Source organism: Canis aureus, chromosome 22 (assembly GCF_053574225.1).
Source record: "Canis aureus isolate CA01 chromosome 22, VMU_Caureus_v.1.0, whole genome shotgun sequence".
NCBI lineage: Eukaryota > Metazoa > Chordata > Mammalia > Carnivora > Canidae > Canis > Canis aureus.
In genome coordinates this window covers 15,857,196-15,870,764 of record NC_135632.1, presented here as the reverse complement: position 1 = coordinate 15,870,764, position 13,569 = coordinate 15,857,196, and the positions used below count along the sequence as shown (strand labels likewise).

Here is a 13,569-nt window from a genome sequence, read left to right as displayed (position 1 = left end):
AAATGTTCAGCCTGTGGCAATGAGATATTTTTATAGCTTTTTATTTAACATCCCCTTGAGAATTATCGTTTGCTTTTGCGCAGTATTATCAAGAAACAAAAGCAACAAAAACGCATTTTAATTGTTCAAGCTATTTGGCTCTTCTTCTTTCAGATAATAGAGGAATCAGAACCCTGTAGGGCAAAGAACTAAATCCCAGAGTCAGAAGATGGGGAGTCTTGTCTGGTCAGTAGACTGAACTCCCCATGGGACCTCAAGCAAGGCTCTCAACCTTTTTGGGCTTCATTTTCCTTTCATACAGATCCTCTGCAAGACATGCGCCAACTTGTGTGCCAGGGTGGCTTTGTTGTGGAAAAATCTGGGGTTACGTTAATTAGAATGTCTGTGCTCTAGTCCTTCCTATTTCACCAAGGAGTACTATGATCTAAGCAAAGGATTTAGTGTCACTGAGCATCAGTTTCCTTATCTTTAAAACCAAAAAAAAAAAAAGTCATGCCTTTCTTACTTTCCAGGTTTTACTGTTGTTTTTATGTTTTGGTTATCTAGTGCTGTGGAACATACTACTACAAAAGATAGTGGCTAAAAACAACCATCTATTTTACTCATGATTATGTGGGTCAAGGATCTGGGGAAGGATGCAGCTAGATGATTTATCTTAGCCCAACATGGCATCAGCTGGGGCCTTTGGATTCCATTCCAGAATGCTGCTTCACTCACATATCGGGCACAATGATACTTCTTGATCTCTCTCTCTCTCTCTCTCTCTCTCTCTCTCTGTCACCCTTCCTCCCTCCCTCCACATGGTTTTTCACCCCAGAGTCTAAATATAGCAGTCAGGAAGCAGAAACTTCCAATCAACTAAAAGCTATTCTCAGAACTAGTATAGTATAACTTCCACTGGATTTACTCTATTGGTCCAAGTAGTCACAGTCCCACCAGGATGGAGAAATCAACTTCATCCCTTAATTGAGGAACAAGGAACATCACATTGCAGAAGAGCAAATGGGATGGTAGATATTAGAAAGTAGAATCTGTCACATACTGTTTTTATTGTTATTCTGGACGAAAATTATGATAGATACAGAAAGTCTTTGAAAAAAATAAATCTCTGTGCATTTGTCAAGTGCCATGATCCCCACTTCAATTTCCCACTTATAATCTACTTTAGTTAATGTTACTTTGAGGTAAGCAATAGATCCATCCCAAATCCAGCTACAGTAACCACCAAAGCATTATCTGTCCCCAGATTGACGTCAATTAATCACCCAGTTAACTCCTTTAACAGGGGGACACTGGATTGTTTTGGTTGAACAGAGACTTGCTATAACAGTCATGACATGCCAGATTATGATCTAGTAACTAACAACCCCCAGATCAATGACTTAAGATTAAAAAAAAAAAAAAAAGTGTAACTCTCACTGCATGGCTATCACAGGTCCTCTGGGGCTCTGATGCTCTGAGACACAGCTGACAGAGCATGCCCCATCTGAGCCTTGCTGGGCACCTCAGCAAAGGAATGGAGCATGACTTCCACCCAGAAGGGAGACATGTCACCTCCACTCATACTTCATTGGTCAATCCAAGTCACATGGCCACACCTGACCTCAAGGGGGCAAGTATGTGAGACCATGCCATGCCTCAGAAGGAAAAGAACCAGAATTACATTCCTAATGAATTGCATTCCTAATGACCACATCTAGATTGGAATTTTACAGGATTCTGTTCAAGGACATTTTCAGAGCACCTTCTCAATGTACAAGAGCCTATATGAAGATGCAGAGAGAAAAATGCATGTTGTTATCCAATAATATCCTGCTCTAATATGTTGTATTTTTTCTTGCCAAGCTCTTGTTTGCTGCTTCTTGTAAGACATTTCCCAAGGGAATGACAGTGGTTGAAATCCTGACCTTGCCTAGAGATTCACAGAGAACAAAATGTTCCCCAGGGTGTTCACAATCATGTCCATCTGCTAGCTCCAGAGAACACATGGAGATGCCACATGTGACACACATTAGTGAGTTTCCACACAGAGGTTCATGTTCTTGGCTTAGACTGTGGTATGTTAATAAGAGTCAGCACAGCAGAGTAGAAAGAGCAGTGTGGTAGGTATCACATTGCCTGGGTTCAAAACTACCACTTTCCAGCATGTGACTGTGAACAACTTTTCCCACTGCTTTGAGCCTCAGTTTCCTCAGCTGTAAAATGATAATAATAATAATACTAGTACTTGGAGGCTATCATGAGAATCAGATGAGACAGTATGTGTAAAACACTTAGAACAGTGCCTGGGGCTCTTTAAAGTGCTTTTCTTGCTATTGTTGGTGTTGTTACTTAGCCTACCTCTGCAAGCCTCTGTCTGGTGTTGAATACTGTACAGGGATGGATGGTCACACTTATGGGTGCTGGGTGCTCCCAAAGGAGTGGATGGCCAGTAAGTGCTATGAGAATGAAATGAGAAACAGTGTGAAAAGCAAAGATCCTTTCATTTAATTATGATAGGGTGAGAGTTTTGTGCATGGAACAGGCGATAGTTATTCTTCTTACCCCAAAATATCTCCCCTACCAACCTACCAACATGCCTGATATTTTATCATTAGAAATTAATTCCTTTGGTTTAACCATTTCCTCACAAACATTTACTGAATGCATGAAGCTCAGAGGGAAAGGGCTTAACAGGAATAGCCGAGGCATTTCTAACATAGACTTGGTGAAAAGGGCTAGAAAGTTCTCCTTTGCAGTATCTCCCAGTAACCCAACAAGAGTAACTAAAATTAAACCATGTGTGATGACATTTTAAATTCTTATTAAATGATTTTTTTCAACTGTATCACTGAAATAGCTTCTGAACCAGCATGCTTGTTTCCAATCAACCTCCTCTAATTATAGCCTTTAAATTACTGCTAGGGTAATCTCTACAAATAGATGTGATCATGACATATTGGGTTTTGGCGAGGCATGGGAGGCTTCCATCATCACAGCTTTGGCCTCCTCTGTAGCCTTATCTTTTACTGCTGCCTCTAGCTCCTTCATACCAACCTACATTCTAACCTACACATGTAGACTGGCTAGCCGGGAAGCATCACATTCTTGCTTTACCAATCACCTTTACAAAAGTTGTCCCCTTTGCCTCCGTCACATTTAGTGGAAATTGTGGTCCAGGGGGAACTTTCTACTCTTGGGATTATCATGTGATTCCTGTGGAACCTATGATCCAAGATTCATTCCTTCTGGACATAGGAATGGGCATAGGACTTAGGCTCAGCCAATCAGAGAACTGCTTTCCCCTGGAACTAAGATTGGTCTAGGTAAGATCATGTGCTCCAAATAAGGCAAAGCGAAGACTTCCCTTTGACGTTATTAAATGAGGAGAAGTGGATCTTATCTCTTTGGTTAGGGAGATAGAATAATGTACACCAAAGGCTGCCAAAAGCCGTCCTTTCTCTCTGCCTCCAGTGTGGAGAGATTGTTACCTACAGAAACTAAAATAGAAAAGTTAGCAGGAAGGGATGCCTGGGTGGCTCAGCAGTTGAACGCTTCCCTTCAGCCCAGGGTGTGATCCTGGAGTACCAGGATCGAGTCCCACATCGGGCTCCCTGCATGGAGCCTGCTTCTCTCTCTGCCTGTGTCTCTGCCTCTGTGTGTGTGTGTTTCTCGTGAATAAATAAATAAAATCTTAAAAAATAAAGAAAGAAAAAAGAAAAGTTAGCAGGAAAGACACTGACAGAGGGAGAGGAAGTGAGAGAAAGAGAGAATGACCAACCTCATTTTCAATCTGAAACTCCACTCTTCAACAGGTGGAGCCTAACTACCCTCTTCTTCTGTATGAGCTGGACTTAGTAACTCCTTTCTAATGAATCAACTGAAAGGGATCCAAATTACAAAACGCGACCTTGAGCATACATCTTAAAGGCATTGTGGCTTTTATCTTGCACCCTCTTGGATCACTTGCTCTGGGAGGAGCCAGCTGGGAGGAATAACAGAAGACATTCAAGCAGCCCTGTAGAAAGGCCCACATGGTGAGAAATCAAGGCCTCGTGCCAAGAGCCAGAGAGGAACTGAAGGCCTTTGCCCATAGCCACAAGAGTGAGCCATGTTGTAAGTGGATCTTGCAGCTCTAGTCAAGCCTTCAGATGCCCCAGCCAAGGCACTTTTATTTTCCCCCAGCCAATGTCTTGTCTGCAGCCTCATGAGAGACTCTGAGCCAGAACCACACAGCTAGACTGTTCCAAAATCCTACCCCTCAGAAACTGTGAGATAATAGATGTTTGTTATTTTAAGTTACTAAGTGTTGTGGTAATTGGTTTCTCAATATTAGGTGGCCAACATATGATGCATCTCAAAATCTACCTTGCCCATCCCATCACATGTTTTTTCTGTGATTGGGCTTCTACCTTTTACATCTCAAATCTCCATATTTAGAGTATAATCTTTCCCTGCTCTCCCAACTTCTTCACCTGGCTAAGTCCCTCTTATGTTCAGTTCCTTACTGAATATCACCATCCCTGGGAAACCTTACCTGTCCTCCTACACATGCTCCACCCTCCACCTAAGCTCGGCGAGGGTCCCTTCTCTGAGCCCCCAGTGCTTCCTTCCACTCGATGCAGCCATTGTCATTTTGTGGGTATCCCCAAGTAGATTCTGGGCTTCTGGAGGCAGACACCACTGCCTTCCCATTACCAAGAAGAGTTTTTCCACATCAAGATCCTCAGTCAATGTAGTAGACATAGTCAGTGCTCCATTCAGATACGCTTTACTGCCAAGTATGGTACACAACTCGTGCCAGACTTCCCAGGACTTTCTCAGTTTCTGTACTGAGAATCCTACATCTAGGAAACTCCTCAGTCCTGGGCATATCCAGATGACTAGTCACCCTCGAGTGTCATTTAGACCAGCTTCAAGAGCTGGTACCAAAAACTTATCTATGTGATCATCTCCAGAGAATGGCCTTTGGCTGACAGCAGCTACCCTACCCAGAGATACTAGGAGGTTATATCACCACGTGTGGCAGGACAATAACTGATACAGAGGTATGAAAGCATAGCTCTCCTTCTCAAGTTAGGGCAACTCTGTGGAGCTGTTTATGCTCCAGAGCCCCATAGTTTAGGCCAAGGCAGGACTACACCTAACACCACATCTTTGCTCAACCCTTTCCACTGCCTATCCTATTCCCTCTAATTCCTTGTGTGATTCTTCTGAGAGTGCTTCCTCAGTACATCACATATGCCCAATCCCTGCATCAGGCTCTGCTTCAAGGAACCCAAACTAAGATAGTAAATGGTTGCTGAGTGAATAAAGAGAATCTTAGTCACTTAAGATCTCTGAGCCTCAGTTTCCTGACCTCTAAACAGAGATAATAATACTCAACTTACAGTCTTATCATGAGAAGTAAAGGAAGATTTCTTTGCAAAGTACGTGGAGCTATGCTTACCCTCATGAAGGGTTGTTCCATAGCAACTCTTCATCAACCTCCCCCACATGAAAGCCTACTCCATGGGGGGGCCCTCACTCTGCCCTTGAGTGAGTCAGTCCCTTTCCTCGATCCACAGTGAACAACAGCTTTCCTGAATCTGACCCAACCCATAGGAGAAGGAGATTTTTCCTGAATTCAAGGGAGGTGCTATCTCTGAAGAAAGCTAGGCATTTAGATGGGGAGTGACTAGCAGGCCATTTATAGCAGGTTTAGGTTGAAAGCTGTTTGGCTGGAAGCACATTTTATTCGTTCCTTAAAAATACAGTGGGCATGCTGAGAGTCACTAGCAGGGAAGTGTAAGCTCCATCATGGGAAAAGGAATTGCCTAGACTTCCCATCTTGAACTTCTCCACGTTTATTCCCTCTGTTGGTAAAGAGACCTGGGATATACATGGGATCCTGGTGACAGTGGCAGGCCACATGTAGAGTAGCAGACGGAGCCCCAGCACAGTCAGGTAGCAGGGCCTGGCCCCCACCCAGCTGCTCCACAGGCACCTGCCCCTGCTACACATGGACCCATGGTTTGCCAACCTGGGCAATTCTGGGTTCCAAGGGAAACACTGACCTGTACTCTGGTTGGAGGTTTAATGAAGGAAGACCGTTGACCTTGTTGTGGACCACAGAACTCTTGAAGATATGGACAACAGGCTCTGGTTATTGCCCTTCAGGGGAAATTGCCACTCTTCCACCACCTGAAAGTATGTGCTAAATAAAGGTCTTTGGTGCTAAAAAGTAACTCATGAGCTAGGGGAAGAAGTAACCCCAGAAAAATGCTTAGGCCTCAGATTAAAGAGACCCCACTTTAGAATCAAGCAGAAATGGACACAAACCTGGCCCTGCTCTCACTGGCTCTGTGACCTTGGGTGAAGTTATATCTCCATATCTCTGAGCCTTCATTTTCTCATCTATAAATTGGGTACAATCAACTCTGCTTCAAAGGCTGTGGTGAAAATGAGCAAACACCACAGCTATGGTGCACTGGGCTCACCACAGACATTCATGATCCAGAAGCTATGCCATCCTTGAGCCTGTTAGCTGAGCCATGGCACTCAGGCTACATTCTCTATCCACATGGTCTGGCTTCAGAATCCCCAAGCTGTCCTCCCTGCCCATTCCCTTCTCTCATTCACATGGTCAAGGCTTCAGGCTATGCAGGACCCTAACCCTAGTAAAACCTGAGATAGAATAGGCCTTATATGTTAAAAAGGGACTCCAGATAGCTTAATATCTAACCCAAAGAAATAAGTCAGTCATGATGGAATTTCCACATAATAATAAATGTTAGATCTTGATGGTTATTTATTACTGCTTAACAAACTTGCAAAACATAGTGCTTTTAAAACAAAACCCTCTCTCTATATATAGACAGAAAAATATATCTATAGATATGTAGACATATTTTATATTATTATTTTATATATGTAGACATATATTTTATATATGTAGACATATTTTATATTATTATTTTATATTATATAAAATATAATAGCATAATATATGCATTATATACACATAATTATTATCTTGGTTCTAAGGGTCAACTTAATAGCTTAGTGGCTGGGGTTGGAGCCATCTGAAGGTTTGTTTGGGCTGGATGTGCAAGATGGCTCACTCACATAGCTGGCAGTTGATGCTGGCTTTGCCCAGGAGCTCAGCTGGACCTGTCATCTGGAGTGACTACACATACCCTCTCTATGTAATGATGATAGCTGTATTCTGAGATCCTGCAACCCAAAAGCAAGCTGTTCAGGAGGCCCAAGGGAATCTGCAAAGCTCCAACTCCTTGGAACCTAGTCACAGTATCACTTCCACTGCACTCTGCTGGTCAAGAAGCTAGACTCAGCCAGCCCAAATGCTAGGTGCGAGTGTCACGAGGCCTTGCACACGGGGAGCTATCTTTGGGGACCAATTACCACAGAAGTAAATGTGAATTAAGGATGAGAAAAAGAAAATCAGCATTTATCAAGAGCCTGCTCTGTGCCAGGCCTTTCAAAAACATCATCTTATATAGTTCTCACAACAATCTAGAAAGGTGTTCTTGCCCGCCATTTTAAAGAAAAGGCAACTGAGGCTGAGAGAGAGTATGTTTACCCAGAGTCACAAAACCACAGAGTGACCAAGCCAGAGTTTGAACTCAAGTCTGTGGGCTTCCAAGCCTGTGGCTCTCCTCAGATTAGCCTAGGCTACAGGCATTCCCCCCGGCAACCATTTCTGGTCTTTCTGCCTCAAGAAACTGAAAACTTCACAAGCTGATAATTCCCATCTCCTTTCCACTTGAACAAGTTGCCCTTTCACTGGAAAGGAAAATGACTTCTGGCTCCATCTGGGGAAGCCTCTGGCTCCCTGCTCTGCCCAAGGAGACAGCGAGGCCCATCCATCACTGTGGTCTGACTTGCCTGCCCCCTTATTGTTGCGTTAGTTCAGACCCCTGGGTCAGCCATGAGCAGAGGCAGCCTTGCTCCTGGGTCCTCCCCAACTCTCCTCCTCCCCGTGAAACTCTGGGCCCCCATTTCTCCATGGATCTCCCAGCCTGCTATGCTGACTGGCTTCACTAAGGTTCTCTGACTTTTATAGACATAAGCTAGAGCTGGTTCATTAAGCCTGAATCTTTTGAAATCCCAGAGATTCATAGTCCAATCTTATGTCTGCAGTGGGTAAGCGGGGGAAGTACACATGATCTGGCACTACAGATTCAAAGCCTTGAACTGGGAATATGAGACCCCCAGGGAGGATGGGGTTAACTCCAAGGGACCCCAGAAGCTGAAGACCATAACTCTGTGCCAAATACAGCAGATTTTTTTTTTTGAGAGAGAGAGAGAGAGACAGAGAGTGCAACTGAGGGAGTGAGAGAGAATCATCAGCAGGCTCCATGCCCAGCACAGAGCCCGACATGGGGCTCAATCTCACAAGACCTGAGCTGAAATCAAGAGTCAGATGCTTAACCAACTGAGACACCCAGGCACCCCAGCACAACTGCAGATTTTAAAAGAGTATATGAAATAACCCGGGACAGCATTAGAATAAGAAAAAAAAAACTAATTCTGTTCATTTCAATCGAGCAGCTATTTTATGCCTCCACCATTAGAATAATCTTTCCTGCTTGACTGTCTGGAATAGGAAAAGATGGTGGTGGCCAGAAGCTGAGCACTCTGGCTCTGCTTAGGTGAGCTTGTACATGGGCCAGAGGCAGAGAGGGACCCACCGCCTTTGGACACAGGATGTGATAGAGAAGCATGCCTGCAGGCCCTCTAAGACATGGTGACCCTGACCCTACTAACATGGCTCTTCTGACCCAGGGGCTAATTAATCACACTAGCAGAGGAAATCAAAAAAGGATGTAATAGTAAGTTTGAAATGTACTTCTTGGGAAGCCCTGGTGGCGTAGCGGTTTGGCGCCGCCTGCACCCCAGGGTGTGATCCTGGAGACCCGGAATCGAGTCCCACATCGGGCTCCCTGCATGGAGCCTGCTTCTCCCTCTGCCTGTGTCTGTGCCTCTCTTTCTCTGTGTCTATGAATAAATAAATAAAATCTTTTTTAAAAAAATGAAATGTACCTCTTCACTTCCTCTCTAATAGGCAAAGGCTGAAATGTGAGAAGAGGGACAGTACTTTTCCTATCCCTTGTGCACAGAATTAACAACCAAGAAGCACCACAATGCTAAGGACTATTCACAAATGCAGCTCTCCTTAGGTAGAGATTGTGGGGCATGTGTCTGAGCTAAACGGTCTACCTGGGGGGTTTAAAGTCATCAGTATCCTCAAGCAGTGTTCCTCTCCTTCGGTTTGAATCCATGTCCCTGGAGTCCATGGAGAAGGTCCCATGGAGAAGAAAGGATGCATATCCTCCTATGGGCTCATTTGCAATTCTGGTTCCAGGAATCATTCTGTTTTCCTCAAATTAGGGCACTAATGCTCTTGTTTTTTGCCCTGGTGGTAGAGCCCTAGGGAGGTAAGATTGCCCTTCCTAGCATCTTTCTCCCAAGAGCACAGAGCATCTTCCTAACTATAACAACACATGCACTCATATTATCCCTATTTTGTGCTAAAATTAAGCTGTTCTAGCTCACTTTCCTCATCTTCTTGATCAGAGACTGAGCTAAATAAAGGCTCCTCCCAGGTCTTAAAGCCATGATTTTTATGACAGAGTGATGGAGTGAAGTTAAAATGGATTCACCCATAGAGAATTACCTATAATTTTTTTCATTAGTGTTATTCTCTGCTGCTTCAATCCCAGGAATCATTATGATTCACCTGTACTGCTCTCAGCCTCTGTTCTATCACTATGTCACCTTGGGCAAGTTACTTAACAGTTCTGAGGCTCCCCTCCTCAAATGAAAATGGGGTTGAAGTTAGCTGACTTACGATGTCATTACAAAGATCAGATGAGATAATGTCTACAAACCACCTAGCTCACAATGTACTCAGAAGATGTTCAGCAAATGTTAATTCTCTACTAGTCTTTCCAACATTCCCTGCTGGGAAAAGAAATCCCCACAAGAACATTTTCAACCTTGCCCACACCAGCCCCTTTGCTATAAGTAAGGTTTCTCCTGTCTCACCCATGAATGGTTGTTCTTATCTCTTTCCAACTCTGCATTCGATGACCTCATATGAGTAATCTGAAATTGGCCATAGTGGGAGGATTTACACTACAGTAATCAGCAATGCCAAATATCAAAGCCCCATCCCCTGGAGCCATCCTACCCATCCAGGCCCATCCTGGGGTGCACAGAGGCAGGAGGCTGGACATTGTGAGGAACAATGAGTCTAAGCACAGCTTCCCTCTGTGCTAAACAGTTTTTTCAACAGGTTACATGGGACCACCCAGAGGCTCACTGATAGCCAGCTGCCATTGATTCTTCCAACAAGAGGAAAAAACAGCAAAAAAGAACATGTGCTCAGAGGCCAGTCAAGTCTTTTATCAGATCAGATGAACCCAAGTGAAAAAGAACTGCCAAAAAGCTTTTGACCAGGACAGCATAATAGGGACTGTTTCTGAAATAAAACCACTTTGTTGTTCAAATGTACAACGCTGACAGCTTCTTTTCTCTCTATGAACTGAAAAAAATTTTTTTCTAAAGAAAATTTTAAAACATATAACTCATGTAAGGAAACGGTAAAAAGAATTCAAGGCCATAGATTGTTTATAATAATAACACATACACATATATGGCCTTTATAGCTCACTGGGCCTTGTTTTAAGCATTTCACAAATAGTAACTCACTAAATCTTCACAATAACTTTGTGAGATATACATTAGCATTAGCCCTATTTTATAGATGAAAAAACTGAGGCAAAGAGAGAAACTCTGTGATGTCAAGAACTACAGCCCCTGTAGGTTTTGCTGGACCTTTTGCTGAGGCAGGGGGATGTGGAGGCAGGTGACCCTGCCTCCCTAAATCATTTCCTCTCTGTAGCAATCCTCCCTTCCTACACCACCATCCCCCTCTTCAGTCTGGCAAACTCTTGTTCATCTTTGCTTTACCTTATCATAGGCTGTGGCAAAAGGAAGTGTGTTTTTCCTTTTTTGGCCTTCTTTCCTTCCCACTTACCCCTTTCCCGGAAAACAGATCAATATCATGATAGCCCATCAAAGCAATACTGGGAAACAGCACTGACATTAGGAATAAAAAGGCTTGCTTGTCTCATGGGGGGGAAGAGCCTGAAAGCTGTGAGCTTCCTGTGGGTCACACAACTCAAGGTTCTCCAGTAGGACCCCCAGAAAAGGTGAGAGACTATAGAAGACAGCAAAAAGGAAGGAAAGTCTGAGGTAGGAGGGGGACCCTGAATACGCACTGTGACAAACCTGAGAGACTAATCAGTGACTCCAGGAGGACAGTGGGGAGAGAATTTGTATCAATGTTCCAGAATCCTGGGTGTGGGCTTCATCCGCTAAGACAAAGACTCACAGATGTTGTGACACAGCTGAGAGGTTATAAACAAATCCATCTAAGCCGGATGTAAAGTGAAATATAAAAATAGTGTATTCAAGATTATTTATGTAAAAAGAAAAAATTACGGAAGGATCAAGGAATATTAAAGAATATGAAACTTTAATAAGTCACCCAAACATTGATTTTTACATGAATAGGGAAATTAATCTAAAAGTATAAGAAAATGGAAAAATCGATATTCAATGATCATGCCTAAAAGCTATATTTTAAATACTGAGCTATAAATCAGGAAAAATGGGAATGAATAACCTCATTTAGGCTTTTACTTGATGACTATGCTATTTTCATGAAATTAGTAGTATCACTTAAGAATCAAATTTTGGAACAATTATATATCAAAACTGTATCAGACTGTTTGTATAAAAAATATGTATCTCTGTTGCTTCTTTTCACTTTTTTTATATTAACAAATATAATATTTTTTCATTTGAAAAAAAGTAAGTCCCTATTTAATCTTGCCCTAGTTCCCTCAGGAATTACTGGACTTCCAGGCTCTTTTCTTCATTCATACACACATACTGTTTTCCACATAATTGGAATCATACTCGACGCATTATTCTTTGACTTAATGTCTTAGAAAATCTCCCTGTCAATATATACAGATTGACAGAAGTTTTATTCACCATTACATTGCATTCCGTAAGGCAATCATTCCCTTCTGAAGAACCATTAAATGGCTTCTAATTCTCTACTAACATTAACTATTGCAATGAACCCTGGACATGTTTGTGCTCATTTAAGTATTGCCAGAGGATACTTTCCTAAAAATGCAATTGCTAGGTCAAAAGTTGCAATATGGTAGATGTTGCCAAATTTCTTTCCAATAATGAGGTAGCAACGAGTCTCACACTAACAATGAGAGTGAATTATTGAATCTGTAAAATAATTTGAGGAGAACTGCCATTTTTAAGATACCATCTCCTCTCACCTAGAAACAGGGTATGTATGTCGGTTATTTCAAACCTCTGCCTCGTAATCTCTTGTTGCGTTTACTCAGCATTCAGACTTCTGAACTTGCTATCAGTTCAAATGGGTTTCTCAACTGACTTGACTAAATTTATTGTTAAAAATACCCACTTTTGTTTCATCTTTCCTTGTGTTGTTGTATCAACTATTTATCTTTATGGAGCCTTCTCCAGAAAGTTTTCACTCAGCCCTCACTCTGCTTCTAACAGAGATAGCACTTAGCACAGTGCACAGGAAACATCAGTACACTCATATCTCCCCACTTGAAAGTGAGCTTATCACCATCATTTTTAAGCATGTACAATGTGCCAGGAATTGTGATAGGCAGTTTACAGTCACTTGGAGAGGTCCTCATTATCCCCATTTCACAAAGGAGGAAACTAGGCTCAGAGAAGCACTCCCAGGTCCACCTGGCTAAGCAGCTGAGGAGTAACGTGTTAACCCCCTTCGGGTTGTCACAAGCCAGCACCCCCCATAAACACCTTCTTGCAGACAGGAATTCATGTTACTTTCATCTCCTCCTCCTTCCTTCTAGCACAGTGTATGATACATCATAGGTCCTTTCCCGATGTCACTCCTTTGATAAATCAGTTATATCAGAAAGGTTCTAAACAGTTCTCTAAACTTGGACAAAACCCATCAGGTCTCTACTTGTGGTCTCCAACATATGACAGATGCTTTTCATGAGGACACAGGACTGAGGTTTCAATACCAACAAAAAAGAACATTCTAGTAGGAGGAAATATCAAATACCTCCTGTGCCTTCTCTCACATCCTCCTCGTATACATTTTTACTCCACCCAGCAGCAACCAGCAACCAGCTCCAAGCACCTGCCTCCCTAGCTTTATGTGTGTCTCTCTCTCCTACCTCCAGACTTCTCACTCTTGCCTGTGAGCCACTCATAGCAACATGGCTGCCTACTCTGAAGCATGAGCCACATGAGGAGGGTGAAGGTTGTCGACACAGCCTGAAAACAACTCTCTCTCCCACACCTCAGGTGGACCACGCTGCGGCATATCCTGACAGCTCCACAGAGGGTTCCAGCAGGCTTAAGCCCTCTGTCCATAGTAGTCACCAGCTTGAGAACATGCCCTTGGATTGGCTTTTTCAACTTCTGTTTTATTTCTCTGAGACCCCCCACTCCTGTTCCCTGGAGTCACTTACCAAAATAAACTAG

At 43.0% G+C, this 13,569-nt stretch overlaps 1 protein-coding gene across 2 annotated transcripts in view; it reads left to right on the top strand.

The window, feature by feature from the left end:
• Positions 1–13,569, top strand: part of TRIM42 (tripartite motif containing 42) — a 49,520-nt gene extending 35,951 nt beyond the window's left edge. The window contains exon 5 of one of the 2 annotated variants that reach the window (XM_077864940.1): positions 13,266–13,569. In XM_077864940.1, the coding sequence (XP_077721066.1) occupies positions 13,266–13,286 (21 nt within the window). In that variant the 3' untranslated portion in view covers positions 13,287–13,569. Of the gene's footprint in view, positions 1–10,279; positions 10,472–13,265 lie in introns of those variants that run through there. The other variant, XM_077864938.1, reaches the window with a different exon arrangement.